At 36.9% G+C, this 20,003-nt stretch overlaps 3 protein-coding genes across 4 annotated transcripts; 2 read left to right on the top strand and 1 right to left on the bottom strand.

The window, feature by feature from the left end:
• Positions 1-206: 206 nt before the first annotated feature.
• LOC103717315 (diacylglycerol kinase 1-like) lies at positions 207-9,522 on the top strand. Of its 2 annotated transcripts, none has more exons than XM_008805639.5 (13): positions 207-427; positions 2,395-2,608; positions 2,743-2,865; positions 3,061-3,189; positions 3,728-3,813; positions 4,915-5,038; positions 5,378-5,426; positions 6,450-6,532; positions 6,971-7,038; positions 7,668-7,742; positions 8,432-8,519; positions 8,629-8,745; positions 9,023-9,522. In XM_008805639.5, the coding sequence occupies exons 2-13, from the start codon at positions 2,408-2,410 to the stop codon at positions 9,353-9,355; spliced, it is 1,476 nt and encodes a 491-aa protein (XP_008803861.1). In that variant the 5' UTR covers positions 207-427; positions 2,395-2,407; the 3' UTR covers positions 9,356-9,522. The 2 variants fall into 2 exon arrangements, with proteins under 2 accessions (XP_008803861.1, XP_008803862.2); XM_008805640.5 differs by having other exon boundaries at positions 283-427; positions 2,406-2,608.
• A 1,061-nt stretch (positions 9,523-10,583) lies between these two features.
• Positions 10,584-11,174, top strand: LOC148702742 (uncharacterized). The gene has a single exon (XM_088703037.2). The coding sequence runs from the start codon at positions 10,727-10,729 to the stop codon at positions 10,973-10,975; it is 249 nt and encodes an 82-aa protein (XP_088559163.2). The 5' UTR covers positions 10,584-10,726; the 3' UTR covers positions 10,976-11,174.
• Positions 11,175-16,042: 4,868 nt separating this feature from the next.
• On the bottom strand, positions 16,043-16,663 carry LOC113463394 (uncharacterized). The gene has a single exon (XM_026808535.4). It carries the CDS (start codon positions 16,439-16,441, stop codon positions 16,157-16,159), a length of 285 nt encoding a protein of 94 aa, XP_026664336.1. The 5' UTR covers positions 16,442-16,663; the 3' UTR covers positions 16,043-16,156.
• Between the last annotated feature and the right edge of the window lie 3,340 nt (positions 16,664-20,003).

The raw sequence follows: 20,003 nt of genomic DNA, 5'->3' as shown, positions 1-20,003 counted from the left end.
ACGTAGGATAATTCCATCAGGGTCACCTTTTTAAGTCGCGTTGGCTGTGCACTTTGATTTTTCTATATGGTAAAAACGAGTCCCGCGTGGAGGATGTTATACCTGAATGCCGAGAAAAGGGGAATATCATAATAATTGCTATGCGGACGTCATATCCACCGTTTAAATCTACAGTCAAATACATCTTGTCCGCGCACTCAACGCGTACGCATACGTGCGCTTCTGGAAGATGAGAAACGAGCATTGAATCTTCTTCTCCTCCGTAGAAATTCACAATTCCTGTTTTGTCCCCAATCCAGCAATTAAATGCCCGAACGGTCAAAATTTCTCCCACTTCGGCTTCCGGATCGGGTCTTGGATTCAAACCGGGAGAAGCACCCCGACCTTCTCCTCAGATCTGTCCGATTCACCGCGGATTGCTTCTCTGGTGAGCCTCTCGGATCCGAATTCAATGGAATTTATTTTTTGATTTCTCAATCCATGCAAGAATCTTAGGGTTATTCCGCTCAATTTTCTTCCAAAAAGTTGATTTTTTTTTAGAAGGCATGAGATGTTGTTTTTTAGATTCTTTTGATGGTGTGAGATCTCCATTGGAACTTGAAATCCAGCTGAGTTTGCTGGTGCCATTTTGATTTCTTTTGTTATTTGAATTGATTAATGGACAGTAGAGAGAGTGGGAATGTGCGTCGTTGATAAAGTCTATTGTGGAGTATGATGACCTGTGGTTATAATGGTGATCTATCTTCAGGTCGTCGCGTCGTCATTAGATCCTTGAGAAGTGTGATTCGTCTCAAATATGACTTATTTACTGAATGCACGTTCAGTTGAAAGTTTGTAGCTTTCGAGTGGTTGGTAGCTATGCTCGATCTATCTTAATTGATTCCATCTACAACCTGCTTATTCTATAAAATATGACTTGTGTTTGAGCTGATAGACATGTTTCAAAAAGTTTTATGTTTGTATGGAGTTTGAAGCCTTGTGTAATGCAATATGGCATTCAATTTTTGACTTCTGAAAACTCTTAACGTGATCTGATTACATCTCGATGATAAGATGCGTCTTATTTGGATTACTGGTATTCAAAATATGTATCTGAATTGAATGCAATTTTCATTTCTCTGCTCTCTCTCTCTCTCTCTCTCTCTCAACTGAATTCTGCTACCATCTTTGGAGAATGGGGAAATTTCTCTAACGTCTCGAACATATCGGTATTATATAAGAATTATTATTTACTCTCTTAGGTTCAGAATTGTTCGGTTTTGGTGTTGAACTCTCTTGGCATACTTTTCTTAATAAGAATTGAAATGTATGTAAAAGAAAGAAAGATCTGATAACATACTCTTGACCCTGTTCTATGCTCGGCCAACTAAATTGGGGAGATGGCGTTGGGTGTTGACAGCTTTTGCAACATTTAGCATATTCCTTGGTGAGGACAAAGAGGACGTTTAGTGGGTGGACTCTTTCATTTATCTTCAGAGGTGTTATTGCTGCAGTTCTGCATCAGGTCTTAGGCTTTAACTACTATGGGCATTGTGTATTACAATCTTAAATATACCTTTCATCAGCCATGAAAAAAGATTATAATACACATGAGATCGTTTCCTAAACTCTACAATAACCATAACTCATTGCCTTCAGATTGGTCAACCCGTTAACAATTGGGAAAAGGTTACTTATTCACAGATCCATTGTTTTAACAAGTACTTTGGTTCTGTAAGCTATTGTTAGATTTTGAGTATATCATTTATTATTTGCATAGCTTAAATTTATACATTGCTTATGCACTTATCGCATGCCACTGATCAGTGTTACCTGGACACATGCATTCAGTTCTAAAATCTATGTCGGATACATATCCAAGTTGATATGTATTGGATACCAGATATATATGACATGAAGTTCTTTGTTAGCCACTTTTAAAAATTGGAAGAGAGTTGAACTGTTGCAACAATGTTTGATTCGAACTCCTTCAACAATGAGTTTGATCCTCTAATTTGATATTAGGAATGAGTTTTTTTTTTTTTTTTGAGGTTTGCTAAGGATACAGGTATTGAAACAACTTTGCGAAATTATTTTTTTAAAAGTCATTAATTTAATTGAAAAGTTTGAATGGCAAACATGTATTTTGAAAGATCTTAATAAACAATATCTTTGAACTTCTTTAATGTTAAAATAGGTAATGTTTAAAGATATAAATATATAATTTAGTCAAATTCATATGTTATCTCACATATCCCTGTATCTCTCTTTCTCCCTCTTGCCAAGTAGACACTTGGATACATTTCCAAATCCAATTCTTATATCCATATCCATGCAACTCTGCCACTGACAGCTCCCACACATTCATGAATTAAATCACAATTCCTCATCCATGTTATAATGCAATTGCTGTAGGTTCATTTCAGGGATGGATGACTGCTCTTCTGAGATGAAGCAGCCATTGAAGAACTTCTATATCCCAGATTACATACTAGTACCTGATGCAGAGCGCGAGGAAGTTAGTTATACTCCCACTTGTCCTGTAATAGTGTTCATTAACTCAAAAAGTGGTGGCCAGCTTGGAGGTGATTTACTTAAAACGTATCGTGAGCTTCTCAATAGTTTTCAGGTACTTCTTGATCCCTGAGAGAAAGGAGATTGCACAGATATGTGCTGTTCATGATCATAATCCGCCAACTGTTATGGTGAATATGATTTGTTATGGTCACTGCATTAATTTATCATTTATATTTTTTATTTAAGGTTTTTGATTTAGGAGAGGAGGCTCCCGATAAGGTGCTTCACAGACTTTACTGCAACTTTGAAAAACTTAAGTCCAATGAAGATATTCTTGCCGCTGACATTGAGAGGAGATTGAGACTAATTGTAAGTGAAAGACTCTGAAATGGTGCTAAGGAGATCTTTTTTAGCTGGTGCTCCTTACAGCTTCATTTTCCAGAATTAGTAGAGCATACAATTGTTTACAGATTTTATCAACTACATGTTTTTCTTCTTCTTTTTTCCTTTTTTTTTTTGAAGGAACTCCAATGTTTTATCTTAGACATGCAATTATTTCATTAGGTTGCAGGTGGTGATGGCACAGCAAGCTGGCTGCTTGGAGTTGTTTGTGACCTTAAACTTGCTCAGCCACCTCCTATTGCTACAGTGCCCTTGGGAACAGGGAACAACCTTCCCTTTTCATTTGGTTGGGTAGGCCACGTAACTTTCTTGTTTGGGGATCCAAATATTATTCTGTAATTAGTACATTTTCTCACTGCTTACGAAGACTGGCATTTTGGGCCTTGGGGCGATCCTGGAATCAGAGATTTGCCTCTTCTGATTCAATCTTCAGAGGACAACATTCAACTTTTATGCACATGCTTCTATGTCAAAAGCCAAGATCCTTCATCAGGATACAAGCAAAAGTGACTATATAATATTTTTCTGTCATTTACTATATTCTTTAGATTAGTGAAATATCTGGAGAAATACAAATTCAGTAAGAGATGAAAAATCTTACTAAATTACTTCATGTTTAGTGCTTCACAAACATATTTTTAGTGATTGAATGTGTTTGTGTATCTGTATGTATGCAAACCAGTAAGGCTTATTTTGATAGTTTTTAATCAATATAAATATTAATTTGGAGCCTCCAGGTTATATTGCTCGACTTATCTCAGGATACCAATGATTCCTTGATTCATATCAAGCAATTTATTCTATGTCATGCATTCAACTACCACTGCAGGGAAAGAAGAACCCTGGTACGGATCGTCAATCTGTAGAATATTTTCTTGAGCAAGTGATGAAAGCAAGAGAAATGCAAATTGATAGGTAGCATGTTCTAATCGCATTATTCTTAGTTTTAGGACTTTTATTTGCTTTGAATGAAATAGTGTCTCACCTTTATTCCTCTGTAGGTATTAATGTTACTTTTTATATGACTTATATCGACTTTGTTAAACTAGTGATGTTGCTGGGATCTAAAATTCAGCACTTATAGTTGCAATCCATGATTCGTCAATTATCTTATATTATCTGCTTGTCTGTCATCGGTGATATTCTATTCACGTAATTTAGATTTTTGTGAGTGCATAGCTTCTCCAATTTTTTTTCTAGCTCCGTTGTTATAGCATCTTTTTGTATCGAGGAAAAACACAACAGTCTGCTGCAAATCCACGATGAAGGTACAGACCCTCTACCCGAACCTTAAACTACATCAGTTGATTCAGTGCCAGGATGAAAATCCAGAACCCCTTAGAGTTCCAATACACATCCAGGTTTTCATGAAGCCATGCCTAAGCCGACCTGGCATGATGAAAAATCCTGCCATTTCAGATCTTGACTCCAATTTCAAATCCAAACATTTAAGTATGAGTTACTATTTATGACGGACCTAGATCAGATCTTACCTGATATATTAATGCCAATGCTCTTAAGAAACCATTTTTTTACTTATAACATGGTGGATTTTTCCTGTATTTATGGTTTGTGTAATTTTGCAACATATGATGCTATTATTTATATGTAAAATATACTACATAGTTGACATTTTTCTAACACTGTGTACATGCTATTCCATTCTTGACCCAAAGCTGAAATATATATGGTCAAATGTCCACGGTAATATTTAGTTTATTGGTGCCTTGATGGAAGGTGCTTCCACTGCTTAGATGCAGCATACCATGATAAACATTTGGTCAATTACTATATCTATTGGAATTCTATCATAGTCTACCTATTTTAGCTTTTTTGTTCATTATGAGTTGGTTACTTTCTTTTTTCCTTTTTTGATATAATTGCTTTCTCCATTTTACAGTTGACTTTTTCGTAATCTGATAATAATGTTTGCAAGAATGGAGGAATATTCCTGCATGCCATATAGATATCTGAAGCACAATGTTTGATTTAATTGCTTATGTTTTTTGACCTCAGCTGGCATATTATCATGAGGATGCGAGCTCCCAAGGATGGTTCCTGTGATCCAATTGCTCCTCTAGAGCTTCCACATGCTCTGCATGCATTTCACCGTGTCTCTAGCTCAGACTCGCTTAATGTGGTAAGGAAATCTCTTCTGCTTTTATGCTTGTCTGAACAATTTTATAAACTACTTTATTGTGTTGAAAAGTATTAATCAGCCAAAACACTAATTACCATGTGACTTGTATAATTATTGGATTATGCTGATGGACAAGCAGTGGTGACAGCTTGCTTACATGGTTAACTATAGATTTTGACCTTTTTTACTCTTTCTATTGATTATTCATACTATCTCACACTTGGTGATATGTAATTCCCTTTTTGAATTTTAAACTTTTGGTTCCAATACCATCAGTTCTTATTCTGTTTCTTTTTAATAAATAATTTAAGTTCTTTGTTCTTGTTTACCTCTTCTCAGGAAGGTTATGACACGTTCCGTGGGGGATTTTGGAACTACTTTAGTATGGGTAAGAAATATAGTCTCATTGCAAGGGAATATCAGAACATTTTATTTAAATAGCCTTATTCACAAGTTCCAAATCCTGATATTATCTTATTAAAATAATTTGTAACAATCATCTTTATCAACTTTCGTTTACCTTTAATGCTAGTTTTTTTTAGTTTTATTTTTTATTCACATTATTTAATTGTCTTTTGGGATTTTTGCTTGTTCGTCTATGAGATTCTCGATGATCTAGGTCAACTTGCTTAGTCATGATTTCAGAGATGTGCATGTAAAAGAAAGAAAAAAAATAATAAAAGAGAATACTGACGGGAAGAAATACTAAATCAACACCCTCGATGTCCTAGTGCTATGTCAAAATGTGGCAGAGTGAGGTCTCATGGTGCCCATATTATCTCTTCACATAAAGGAGTCTAGTGACTAATTCTTTTTGTATATATAGCCATCTTGCTTTGAGCTTATCTGCCGATGCTTCTATAGAATGGACAACATGTATTCTTGCTTCCTCATCTTCACCTTTAAGTTTAAAATGTCACCATTTTGGTTCACTTCATTTTAAAAGCTTACTGTAGGGCGAATCTGAATGAAGTGGTAGCAAGCAGCTTTTAGGTAATGGCTATTTTGGGTAGATATCATATATTCACCTTGATGTGCAACAACTAGTTGTCTCCGCAAGTTGTAAAGGTCAAGTTGGTGACCCGCCAGTAAGCACTTTAGAACTCTAGAGTTGTTAGCAATATAAGCACAATATGAAGAATGTTTGAAGCATTGCTGCTCTGGAAAATATGCTTGCTTGTTGAAATACAAGCTTAGCATGATTGAACTTGAAAACAGAAATGGTATATTGTTCAATAAACTGAGATGTTATGTTTCTTATTCTTATATTATGCAGTGTTTTATTTTCTCTTTTACTAAATCTGTGAGTAGGGACAAAACATATGCCAGTCAGGTATGTCGTTTGATGATTATTTTAACTAAAATTTTGAGCAACATGGTTATGTGCATGATAAATTTCCTGTTGTTACAGGAATGGATGCTCAAGTATCATATGCATTTCACTCTGAGAGGAAGCAGCACCCGGAAAAGTTCAAGAACCAGTTAGTTAATCAGGTCATATTTTCTTCATGTTGGTTCAGAAATAAGAAGATTCTCTCTTGTTATTTGTTGTTATGTGCTGTTGTAGTACACATACAACAAGATGAATATTCTTCCAAGGAGAAATTGTTTTCCCATTCTTTAATTTAGCCTAGTATGAAAATGAATTTGTCTTGCTGCAAGCTCTTGTGGAGGTCCACAAAATGCTATTCTTTTTTCTTTCCGCCATATAACCATTAAGTATAGGTACTCATGCATTTATTGCTTTTGGTAAACTTGTCAAAATTCTACAATATTTTGAATAAACTTCATTGTTGACTGATGCAGATAAATTTGTGTGGTACCAGTGCATTAGTGTGAAATTATTAACTGCATTTTAAATGATGTGCGTTCTATCATGCAAAGCCAAGCTTTTTTGAGGAAATGTTAATAAACATAATTATCATAGTGCAGAGTACCTATGCGAAGCTTGGATGTACACAAGGATGGTTTTGTGCTTCTCTCTTTCATCCTTCTTCAAGGTAAAATATTTGTTTCTGGTTTATATAATGTGTACTAACTGAAAGAGTAGTCATCATTTTCTGACATTGTTAACTCAGCCCAATGAAGTTCATGATGGTTAGGAAATTATAAGTTTATATTCCTGCAATCTAAACTATAATAAGCAATTTCAATTACCACTGAGAACATGCTAAAGTTTCCCTTTTTGAAGGATCCAGGGCTACACTTGAACATGAATGAGCGCAGTCTTCTTATTGGCTTTATTTCCAGCTTTAACATACACTCAAGAAACATATTTTTATACAACTAATTCTTTAAACACATGATTTATGCTGGTTTAGATATTATATCTGAGCAAATTTCTTCACCTTTATACTGGCTTTATTTTTTTTTTTGGTGAAAAAATATTTGAAATACTTCTATTATCCTTGCATGCTTAATTTATTAGAATGAAACTTCTGTCCTCAACATAAACATCTGGCCTTGCATGGAGGATGACGAGAAAGGACTAACAGAATCTTACCCATACAGTAGGGACTTGGCAGTTCTGCTGTTTCATGCTTAAATCTCCAGCCTAAACTTTACTAGAATCCAATACCACTGATAACATGCATCGGTCTTTTCAGTTTTAATTTTAATGTTTATGCAGGAACATAGCTCAGCTTGCAAAGGTGAAGCTCATGAAAAGACCGGGCCAGTGGGAAGAACTCCATATTCCGCACAGGTAAACTGATGGCGCAACATTTTTCTTCATTCATTTCCAAGTTACAACCATGTATGCTTCAGCTGGTATAATCATTTAATAAATTTGTGGATAGAGTGGGAATGCAGAGAAAGGGGGAGTCTCTCTCTATCTCTCTATCAGTGCCGCTCCCCTCTTTCTCTTAGCAGGATCCTCCAGAAGAAGATAAAAAGCATATACCTTGTGGATACTTATTGGTGGCCAGTTTTGCATGCCCTACTCCAAGTGGTTTAATTATATAATAGCTAGATTTTAATGTGTATATTTTTTTCCCCTTTCTTTCACCTAACAACATACTCTCACACAACCTCCTTGTATATTAATTTTGTTTTGTGCTGCTATGTTGATTTTTTTTTTTTAATGGATATGTGATTGCCTGAAAAAATTTGTGAGACTACCAAATTCTTGTTGCTGGAAGCACTTCCAAAGAATAGGACCTCCTTTTAATACAGGCTTAATTTGGTTGACTTTTAGGCTTTTAGGTGTTTCTTAAGACCAGCCATGTCTGTAGTTTTGAGATGGGAGGATGATTGAAAAGCGGCTGTAGACTCTATGCACCACATTGATATACTCCTCAAGATATACTGCTTGTTTGTAATCATGTTCGGTCGCAGATTATTTCACAACATTAAAGGGTCATCCAACTAAGTAAACTGCTTAATTTTTTGCAGCATCAGATCGATAGTTTGTCTTAACTTACCAAGCTTTTCTGGAGGATTAAATCCTTGGGGAACTCCAAATCAGAGGAAAACACGAGATGTGAGTTTGCTTTACCATTCTTACACCTCCCTCATTATAATCAGACGGTTCTGTGGGACAAAATTTTATCAAATACATCCCTTGAAACTTTGATTGTGGTCTTCTATAGAGGGATCTGACTGCACCATATGTCGATGATGGCCTTCTTGAGGTTGTTGGCTTTCGAGATGCTTGGCATGGGCTTGTTTTGCTTGCTCCCAATGGACATGGAACTCGTCTTGCACAGGTATGTTAATCTCCTGTTTCAACTAACCATGTTATCTGTATCATTATTCACCTTCCACTCTTATCCGAGCAAATTGCTGTATCAGTAATGATCTGCTCTCTATTCCATCAGAAATAATGATCCATGACAACTAGTTATTGAAATTTATAAATTGTGCATCTTTTTTAATGCTGTTACAGAACAATGAGAACTTCCACTAGAGGATATTCTGGTCAAACTCATGCATTACTCGACAAAAAATTCATGCACAACTTGAGTCCATTGTTTCTGCTTGTAGGCACATCGAATTCGCTTCGAGTTCCACAAGGGCGCAGCAGACCACACATACATGAGAATTGATGGGGAGCCCTGGAAGCAGCCTCTTCCCATGGATGATGACACTGTTGTTGTGGAGATCTCCCATCTTGGTCAGGTTAAAATGCTTGCAACTAACCACTGCAGATCCAAAAGTATCCATGACCCTTCAACACCTTCATCAGCGAGCAGCCATCATGATGATGAAGATAGCTGCGAAGACTCTGAAGATGAGTGGGAAGGGGAGAGGAGGAAGTTTGGCGCTGCAGAGACGTTCAAATTTCCAGAGGATATAGACATAGCTCACCTCAGCTAATAAGGTTTCTCTACCTTCTCGAGTTGGAACATGTTCGTTATAATTTTATGGATGGCCCAAGATCTTTTTTGCCCATTTTCCATGTTCTGATATATTACTTGCTGTGGAGGGCTGTCAATTTGAAACTGATGGTGAAAAGCATTTATATTATGGTTACTTTTATTAAATTCCTCACTAGAAGTTATATTTGGCTTTTTTAGCCAGGAGAAACCAATATTTATTAGAACTACTTAGCCCATATTCTATATATTTTCAGCAATTAGAGCAAAGTACTGAAAATTCATTTCTAAAATTCTAACAAGGAAATTTATCATCAAGATCATTTTAGCTAATTATTATATAAAAAATAATTGGAAAAACTCTTTCCATTGATTACTCTCCAATTACTCTGAGAGAGTTGAAATTCTCTCTAACTTGCCAAGGTTAAACACTTCTGAATCTTAGCATATCTTAGGAATTGCAGGAGCATAAAATTTTCTAATTGTCTAAACCTTAATTTTGTAGCCATCGATCTAAAACCCCCAGCAGAAAATATGGAGCAATATTTTCTTGTTACAATCTTTTCTGTAAAGCAACTTTTATTGGTATTATAATAGAATATTAAACATCAAATAACATGACATAATAACCATTATCTTTTCTCTTCTATATAGCATGCAGTAAAAAAGCGAAAATATTTATAATCACTATTACTTTTATTCTAAGCAACAGTTCAGAAATTCGGTTCCCTTGGCCTCCCCTTTCCTTCTTTGATTAATTAATCTTCTGACTCTGCGAGTGGCTCCGTCGGATTTGGGATTAGCCCCACCTGGCCTAATAAAAACGAGGGAAAAACACGGCTGGTATCCTTGGTTTTATCTCCTATGGAGACGTACAAGAAATTTATTGCATCAAATTCTCCACTGAAGCCCTTGGTTTTCCCGGATCCAAGCACCAGGCCACGTCAAATCCCTTCCGTTACCACTAAATCCCCCTCAGCCGCAATAAACGTGCGGCGCAAACACGGAATCCGACTTCCAGAAAATTCCCACTTCCAAAACCGACAGTATCTCGTCCAAATCCACCCCGAATCCCCGTGTCCTCCTCGTCGAAATCCACTGGCTATAGCCCGTCGTTTTCACTTCCCTCCGGAACTCCAGCCACTGTTTCCCATCCAAAACCATTGATACCTGCCCACCGGAACTCCGCCTTATCTTTATATATAAAGGTACCATACCTCTCTTGCTGTCAACCTTCTCCCATCCAAAATCCCACTTTCTAAGTTCCGAGCTTTTCTTAAAGTGATAACGCTTTTCCATTCTTCTCCATCTGAGATCCTCCACTTCAGAAATCTCCGACGGTCTTCCGATTCATTGAGTATTGGACGGTTGGATGAGCCTGCGGTACATGAGCAGGATCGTGGTCCAGAGCGGCGCGAGGGCGGCGCAGGGGATGCGCGACCACGCGTCGAGGTCGGTTAAGGATACCGCCGCCAGCTCCTCTGCGTCCGGGCGGGCGAGGCGACTTTCCACCGCCTCGTCGAATCTCCAGTCTCGGGTTACGGCCGGTGAGGATAAGCGGAAACGGAACGAGGAGGCGCTGCGGACCGTCATGTTCTTGAGCTTCTGGGGCCCCAACTGAAGGGGTTGTAGATTTCCATATCGTTTATCTGAATATTTGGAGATGAGGAGAGTTTTGTGTATAAGTTTCGTAAAGGAATTTTCTTTTTGGTGGAGATAGAAGCATAATTTGTACAGTGGGTTTTTCATGGAAATAAAGTTATTATTTTCATACCTTTCATATAATTCAGTCAAATATTTGGGTGGCATGAGGCGCTCTGGATTCTTTTGCATGTTTTCTTTCCTTGATTCATGAAGTCGATGAATCACGGCATATCGATAAGTGGAATAAGACAATCCAATATAGCTGTCTTTACTTCCTTGAGATCAACTCATGATGTTTTATATTGACAAACGTATGGTGGCATGAAAGGAAAGAGGTTAAAAAAAGGATGTTATTTAATGTCATGTAAGAGCCTCTACTGCTTCTCTCCTTTAGGATTAAGCCTTTTTTACAGCATTCCATTCAATAAAATGTGGCGGATAATCATGGTTTTGCTTAAAAATAATGGTTACAGACATAATCCATTCAATCCCTTCACGGGCTATCATATTACCCTTCTTATATTTATTATGCACGGCCAAGCGAACAAAGTAGTGTAATTGTCTCAAAGCCTCATATGAAGGGGAAAGAAAGGACAACAGAAGCACTGCTATCCACCAGGAAGCGAGTTTATCCACAAATAAAAATTAACGAGTAACCAGAAATACGAGTTTATCACCATCCATGAGTGGATATACTCCGTATACTTAAATATCTGCTATCCTCTCATAAACACATAAAAAACAACTCTTATCACAAGATCAGTTGGGACCCCAACAGATGAGGTGCATGACATTCTCAGCCTTCTCTGCTCTCCTCCTCTTCAGCTTCTCATCTAAAGCCGGACTCTTCGCCGAGTGGTCGGCGGCAGCACCGGAGAACCACCTGACCTGATTGGCTCCAGCCTGAGTCTGGGTGGGGTTGGGGGACTTTAGAGTAGCCGTGGGCTTGGAGCCCATCTGCTGCTCTTTCAACAGTTGTATTGCTCTTTGGCTCATCCTGCTTATGTACCTCAAACTCATGGCGACTAACTTCTCCTCCTTCCCTCCCTCTCGAGTTGCAGGAGCTTAAATAGATGGCTTTCGAATGAAAACCATAGCCAGTTGATGGTTTTTGGGGACTCCCAGGTTTGTGAAAGAATATGCTTGGCTTTCCACACCTAACTCATGGGACTTATATGGTGGGCGTTTTCGACGGGACAACGGCAGTTTCGTTGTGCTGCCAATGGGCTTCAACCAAAGGGCATAAAAAGAAAACTGATGGCCTTCTCACAAACCAAAGGCTTGTGGCCATCTGATTTGTGGTTTCGGGGTATATTCTTTTGAAACTTGTGTTTTATTTCCTAGAATTTAGCAAAAGAGATTGGTTCAAACTCATTCCCTCTCCAAACGAAGGAGAGGTGCCAATAGGCTCAGATTAGGCTGGAGGCCGGGACAAACCTAGGGGCGGCCCAATACATTTGGGGGCCTAAGGCGAATCCAATAAATAAGGCATTTTTTTAATAATAAAATTTTGAATAAATATAAAATATTTAAAAAATGATATGAAATTAGATAGTTATCAAGTACACTATTTCAACAAAGATACATGAATCTAACAAAGATAGACAAGAAGTCTTTTCAATTTAATATAATTTTTGAATGGAAGCACAGAAAAGTAATTATCTTAACTATGAAACTGATTAAATAATTGAGATAATGCTTGATAATATTTTTACCCTGTCAAGCAAGAGCAGAATAGGAAAAGGTCATCCCATGGCACTTCATGGTCAAGGTAAAGGAAAGAATTTGTCCAGAAAAGAACCTCTCTGTAAAAGAAAGTAGGGGCATTATGGGAGATTCACTTGATCTAATTAATAAAAATCCCATCCCACCATCTCCCTTTCAAGTGAGTACCGAAGCAGCAATTGCAGCATCACTGCACAGCAGCCATTCAACACCCCCCCCCTCCTTTTCTCTCTCTACCCTCCAAGAAGTCCATCTCCAATCCCCCTATCTTTCTTCCCGATGGCCCTGCTGGATCAGGAGTAATGTGAGGGAAGGAAAACCAAGACCAAAACCAAAAAAGAGAAGGGATGAAAGATAGGAGTGGCTTCAGGCGTGTATCAAGCCAACCAAATCCCTCCCCTCTCTCTCTCTCCCCACCCAAAGCAAAACTACTGTCCCCAACTTCCCAAATTGCCCCTCTGCAGGCCAGGAAACTCTCCACCTCCCTTCCATCAAGGGGGAAGACTCGTAGCCGGCTCTTGTTCCCGTTTTATATGGGGCCTTTGCTTCCTTTTGGTCACAACGCAAGAAATTTCCCCCTCTCTCTCTCTCTCTCTCAATCTCTTTGCTAGCTTCACCTCCTGGGGGCCTTCCATTGGCCCGAGGCCTTAGGCGACCGCCTCGATCGCCTAAGGCTCGGGCCGGCTCTGGACAAACCTATTGTTGATGAAAAAAATGGGAGACCAATGGGCGGCTCAACGTAAAGAGTTCTTCATGTCGCACTAATTTTTAAATAATTTTTCAAAACTTGTATAAGTATCTAAGATCTATCTAGCAAATAACCGATGTGGGACTAAACACACGCTCGCATGGATCCTCACACAAGACCTATCTTTCTAATTCTTAATTAACGATCGAATTAAAACGTAGAACCAAATCTCTAGGTTGATCCAAGTTTGAGTCAGGAGGTAACCAATGCCTACCCTACATGACAGCATTGCTACTCAAATTAGGTGAACAAACCATAAACTCCAGCTATCATGCTTCTAATCAGAAAAATAGTACTCCATTTTTTGAACTCTCTATCTGCGTCTAGAAAGCAATTTCACATTGGATGGTCAAAGAATGGCCAAGAGGTTGATGTGTACAGCCATGGAGTTCATATATGAAAGGGAGATACATATACATGCACACATATGCACATACATGAAACATATGCATATACAAAATATATGTATGTATCTAGATTGAAACATAAACCCAATTAAAACTTTATATCCATGCAAAGAAAAAAAATCAGGCGTTAGATTAAATGTTAGATTTTTTTTCTTTTTTGGTCTTTTGAACAACGCCTAGGATTTGAACATTGATCTACTTTGAGCCTTTAGAAGTGGGGTGTCAACTAACGGGAACAAGAACTATCAGCAAAGTTTTGTACTGGATACTGATTGGGTATTTACCAAAATTTTTACTATAAATATGAGTCTTTTCTAAATGATTTTATGTGCCAAAATATTATGTCATAAAGTGTGAGCCGTAAGTGCCCCAGGGGCCAAGGGGAAGAAGGTATCAAACCTCAAAAGGGGCTCAAGGGAAGGTGGAATCAGCCTCATTCAGTCCATCGTCACCAAGAAGCACCAAGTGAAAGACCCCTTTTATATCTTGGACCTTGGTGCAGTTGTAGATCTCTTTAAGAAATGGAACCAATTCAACCATCTCAAGACGTTAGAATTCATCTTTTGAACGGATAACTTTGAACCTACATGAAGATAAGCCGGTATGGAAACTTGATAGCAAAGGTGACTTCACCATTGCATGTATTTATTAACTTCTCAATACTAGGGAAGTTAGATGTTGGTTTGCTTCCTCAATCTGGAGTCTTGATGTACCTCTAAATTGCAAATATTTTCTTTGGCTTTGTTGGAAGGAAAAATTAAATACCAAAGATATCCTTAAAAAAAAGTCATAGGAGCTTTGGAGCTTGTGTTTCATGTCATCAAGCACACGAATCAGTAGATCACTTATTCTCTTCATGCCCTCTTTTTTTCTACCCTTTGGAAAGGAATATACTACTTTTTTGGAGTTCTTCACCCTCAAATCTCTTTTCAGAATTTTTGAATAGAATAGAAACTCAGAATTTTCTTAAAACAATTTCAGCTTATTATTTAGAAGGATGGAAATATATGAGATTTTTCTTAACAAGCAATCTTTCATCATTTCTATTGCTTATACTGATCGTCATAATTTCAATGAATGGTCTAATTCTATATAATAATAAAAAAAATCAACTTTTAAAAAAAAATGGAGAAAAATCAAAGATATTCCTAACTCTCTTCCAATTGTTCAATATTTCATTTGGGTTCCAATTTTCTTTCCTATTTCTTTCTAACTGATATTGTTTTCTCTTCCAAGTCATAATTTTCTTTTTCTATTTTAATAAAAACTTGATGGCTCCTTTAAGCCTTCCCTAATCAATAAAAAAAAGTGTGAGCCTTGAAAAATAAAATGATGATACAAAACGTTGATAGAAAACTGCAAGTAGGTTCCGACTTAGTCTTTTGTTTTTTCTTCTTAGATAATCAAGTTCGCTTTGAAGTAAAATCAAAAACCAAAATTTAGAATTTGGTGGGACAAGGTAGGTTATGATTTAATAATTCTCTACTATAATGTTTTAATTAAAAAAATATATGTGCATATATATAAATTATGAATGAATCCACCAAAACTAAACCCCATCAGCTCAGATCTAATTCTGAAACCTGAACCGGATTATCGTGTCTTATTTTCATACCCAAATGCCATATTTCAGATCATAATTGGATCAATTAGTGCATTACAAAGGCTCATTGATACCCTCCTCTTAGTCATCTTTGCACTTAATCATGTTAGGGGAGAGCAAGAACGTAGTAGAAATCCCATTGTTTCAATTAGAAATGGAAACCGAATGGTGGATCGTGATAAACACACGCACATACAGAGAGAGATCTGCAGAAATCCAAGACACCAATTGCCCAGCGGCCCCAGCAGAGAAAGAAGGAAAAGCCAAGTTAATAAGTTGAGCATTTGTTATTTTTTCCCTAAAAAAATGCTGAGATTTTGTTCTGAGGGTTCTCTTCTTTAGTCTTCCCTTCTACTAAACGAAACCTCTGAAATTTCTTTCTGAAATCTTATTCTATTATGTTGAATAAGACATTATTCTGAAGACTAATGCTTCAACCAACTTCAGCTTTTGGCACCCAGTGAACAGGGTTCCCTTCTTCTTTTTTTCTTTTCTTTTTCCTACCAAGACTACAATACATCCATATGGTTCAAACCAAAAGCGAAGAATCTCAAGGCTTGATTGAAACAATAGGCGTATGCAGTCAAATTTATAGTTAAATGTGTCAAAGAGACCATAACAGAGGCTCAATAGAGAGCAGTTGCAAGTTTTGCATCTCCCCTGCTTCTAAAATTTCTAGTTGGGACCCCAACAGCTCAAGTACATGACTTTATTCAGCGACTCCTCGCATCGCTTGGCCTTCTCATCAACCCTTTCCCTTCCTTTCCTCCTATCAATATTAGAAGAAGAAGAAGAAGACATCCTCCTGGCCTGAGAGAAGGAATCCATGCTGTTCTTCGCCTGATGGTTTAGAGACCTGATGGCATAGTTCCATCGGCACAGCCCTGCTTGGTCCTTGAGAGCTTCCACTGCCCCCACGCTCGCTGCCACAACCAAAGAAGCCCTGCTCGCAGAGCCCATCTCTTCTCTTCCTCCTAGTATTGTGAATCTGAAGAAGATCTTAGTGCAACAAAGTTGTCTGCCTTGGTGAGCTTGATGATAAAGTGGGGATGGCCATGGCAATATAAAGGCAGTAGGAAAGATGGGATAAGAAGAGGAGGGATGGGAGAAAACAGTGGGAGAGCTGCTGCTGGTATTGCAGCTTTGGGCTCCATGGTTTCCTGCATACCGGGGGCTATGTTGTTTTGTTTATCATTTAAATAAGCAAGCTAACTGGAAACAGACGTCTCAACAACAAGAAAGGTTCATCAGTGCCAAGGAAGGTAGGTGGAAGTTTGCCACTTTGCCGCATACTGAGGGCTCCTGGTTCCTTGTAAGCTTTTAGTTAGACCTCAGGAAACGGGCAGCGACGTGGGTTGGTGGCGAACGGTAGCTGCATATGCCGTGCAGTGATACGTGAGTGCAGGTGGAAAGCACCCCAGCCAACTTGGACTTGGGACCCAACTTTAATTAGGTCTCATATTTAAAATAATGCCAGTTTTAAAGGCATTCATCTACATGATATTATATTAATGATGACTGTGACAAAGAATTCTGATGGAGCATTGGTTGATGTTTTTATTGTTCATAAATAATATTTTTGAATTAACGTTTTGTGATATTTCAGAATAGTTTTTATTTGATGAATAGTTATTTAAATTGATAATATTGTGCTTTTTCTTCGATTATAATGATAAATTGGCTTTTGTAAAAAGCTATACTGGAGCAAAGAAGGGACAAATTCTCGTCTATTATCATTATTTTTATTATAATGATAAATAGAAATAACAAAGAGGATATATTTATCTAACGCTAGCGAACAGAAACCTTGAATTACATTGCCTCTGGACAAATACATGGACTCTAGCTAGCATCTCTCTTCGGGTCATGCCAAGCTTAAATTGATTTTGTTAATTTATGCATATATTTTTGGTTGCTTCTAAATACAATTTGTACTTTGGCAGATGTGTCAATCCTCTGAATTCAGCCCCATTGTGAGCCGAATTTCAATGCAATTTCACTTTTTTTTTTCCTTAATATATAAACTTAGGGAACCTAAATCTCTATATCTTCTCCACCAATATAGTTGACTCGATCTTCCATTTTCCGTCTTTGTTGTCTCTAATCAAGTTATTTTCTTGTTTCGACTCCGCCCTATTTGGATATGGGTATAGGGCACAAATGAGCTTCCGTTCTTTCCATATTTTCGACCTATTATAGTTACTCTTTTCTCACACTATTTATAAATAATAATATTTCTAATCTTTTTGATATGTACAATATTTTTAAATAAAAATTTGTTGGTAAAGGTTGTTTCCACTCTTAGGCATATCTTTTCTAATTTTAGGGTTGCCATTAGGAGGATTTCGTGTAAATATTTCTGCTCCTTAATTCTAATCTCCCTCCATCCATCCAATCTCTAAACTAAAAAAAATATTTTTTTGGGTACTTTGTCGACTAATTTGTAATCCTTCACTAACCATAACTATATTTTTAAACTTAATAATTAATGTTATATTATTTTTTAAATTTTAAATTTTACCTAATTTTTTATTTATTTTGTTAGAAGTAAAATGATGTTGCATGTACGTTATAACCAGCATTAAATACTTGTAAAGGGCTTTTAAGTTTTTTTATCAATAGCTTTTTTCTTGCCATCCGATTCAACTTGGGTAGCATTGATTTACCCATTGCAAGCTAGTTGGAGCCGGTTAGCATATGGCTGGTACGGTAAATACTTCAAAAGTATTTTGGAATGAAAAAGTATGGATGATACGCTAAATATTTCTATATTCAGAAGCTTTTTCTGAAGCCCCTTCTCAACCCTCAACCCCGATGCGATGCCGATGAGCTTGTCACTGGTGAGATGAGACATGCACTTGGACTTGAACTCTTCGAAGAGGCAAGCGAGGGAGTTGAAGACGGTAGTGGTGGAGCAATTGAGGATGGTGGTGGCGATGCAGGTAGCATGTCAATTGATAACATAAAATCTGCTATAATTTGATGTTAGTGATTTTGTTGAATTAAATTTTGATTTAAAATGTTATTCATTCAAGACATTCATATATGTGGCCATATAAGATAAATATAGCTTGAGAGTCTTTTTCAATTTTTATACATAATAAATATATTTTCTTTGAAAGTTAAAGTTTTAATCAATATTGCTTAAGTGGAAGAATGTTGGAATTTCACATAAAATAGCTTCCATTAATTATGAACCAATTTGACTGTTTTGTTATGTTATATGGGCTAAGTTGTCACCTCAATAAATATTTAAGAAGTCTAGAATTAATTTTGTGATCATATGGTTATTTTGTGTTCTATTGTTTTAGTCATGTGGTATAGTAAGTATTAGTGTAGGCTCGATTGATTAATGAGCTGTGTAATTGATGAATCTATAAGCATTATACTAATAATGCTAGTTTCCTATTCCATTCATATATATATCTATATGTAGTGAAACTCTAAGGTATCAAAATTTCTACGTTCCTAGGGTGCACATATCCCATTAACATCCACTGGATACTGCTACGGTGGTTATTAACAACTTCTTAGGGATCTTGAGGCACCCCTTGGTTTTGTCTAACTTATTTTTAATGAATGTTTGTGTTCTAATCTCTCGCATGATATCTAAAAAAAATCCCATATTTATAAAATAATATGAAAAAAAGTACAATAATAATTGCCTTCTGAAAAATAGAATACCAATCTAATTGTGAATCATAATTATCCATATAATGTCTCACAAGCCCCATTGAAACCTACCGAGATAGATTAAGGGTCTAGTGCATGCATATACATTTTATTGTTGCATTTTTTCTTCATCCAACATTAGAAGAGATATGGTTAATAATACATTTTACCTATGAAAAATGGTTTAGAGCTGGAACACTTTAACATGAAATATAATTTAGAGATGGAAAACCATTTGTTTATGCTTAAAAGATCCTCGTTTTAGACACAGCATTATTTTCTAAAACAAAATCTTTTTCTTATTAGAGTTGCTAATACTTCCTGAAAAGCGTTTCTGCCCGTCCGGCCCGAATTTCGTGGAGATCTCAGCTTGAGCATTGGGTTACGCGTAAATCATATCACTCCCCATTCCACTACATTAATTTATGATTACTTTATTTCTAATCAAAGTTATATCTTACAAGTGAATTTGTGCTGTATGAATCTACGCCAGGAGACCCTTTTTCTTGCTTGATAGGAAGCCAGCGTATCCTCTCAAAAAGATACGAAGCCTACGGAGCATCTCGGACTTCATCAAGGTCTCCCCATTTTAATAGAGAATTAGCAAAATAAAAGGTTTTTTTAATCAGCTTATTGATCCTTTAATTATTATGTAATTTTTTTTCTTTTTCTTTTATTTACTCCAACTAACTTTTTTTGATACATACTTGTTGCTATAACTGATTTCCTGAAGCTCACTATAATTCCTGAAGACCATTCACCAACCTCACACACCTCAGCCATTTAACATTAATGTTGAATTCAAAGGTCAGATAACATTGTGAAGAAAACATCAGAGCCATTTCAAAAC

This window comes from Phoenix dactylifera, chromosome 8, assembly GCF_051530095.1.
Source record: "Phoenix dactylifera cultivar Ajwa chromosome 8, Ajwa_hap1_PhDact_Kaust_v1.1, whole genome shotgun sequence".
In the NCBI taxonomy this organism is placed as follows: Eukaryota; Viridiplantae; Streptophyta; class Magnoliopsida; order Arecales; family Arecaceae; genus Phoenix; species Phoenix dactylifera.
The sequence above is the reverse complement of the archived record's forward strand: the minus strand, read 5'-3'. Positions and strand labels throughout refer to the sequence as shown.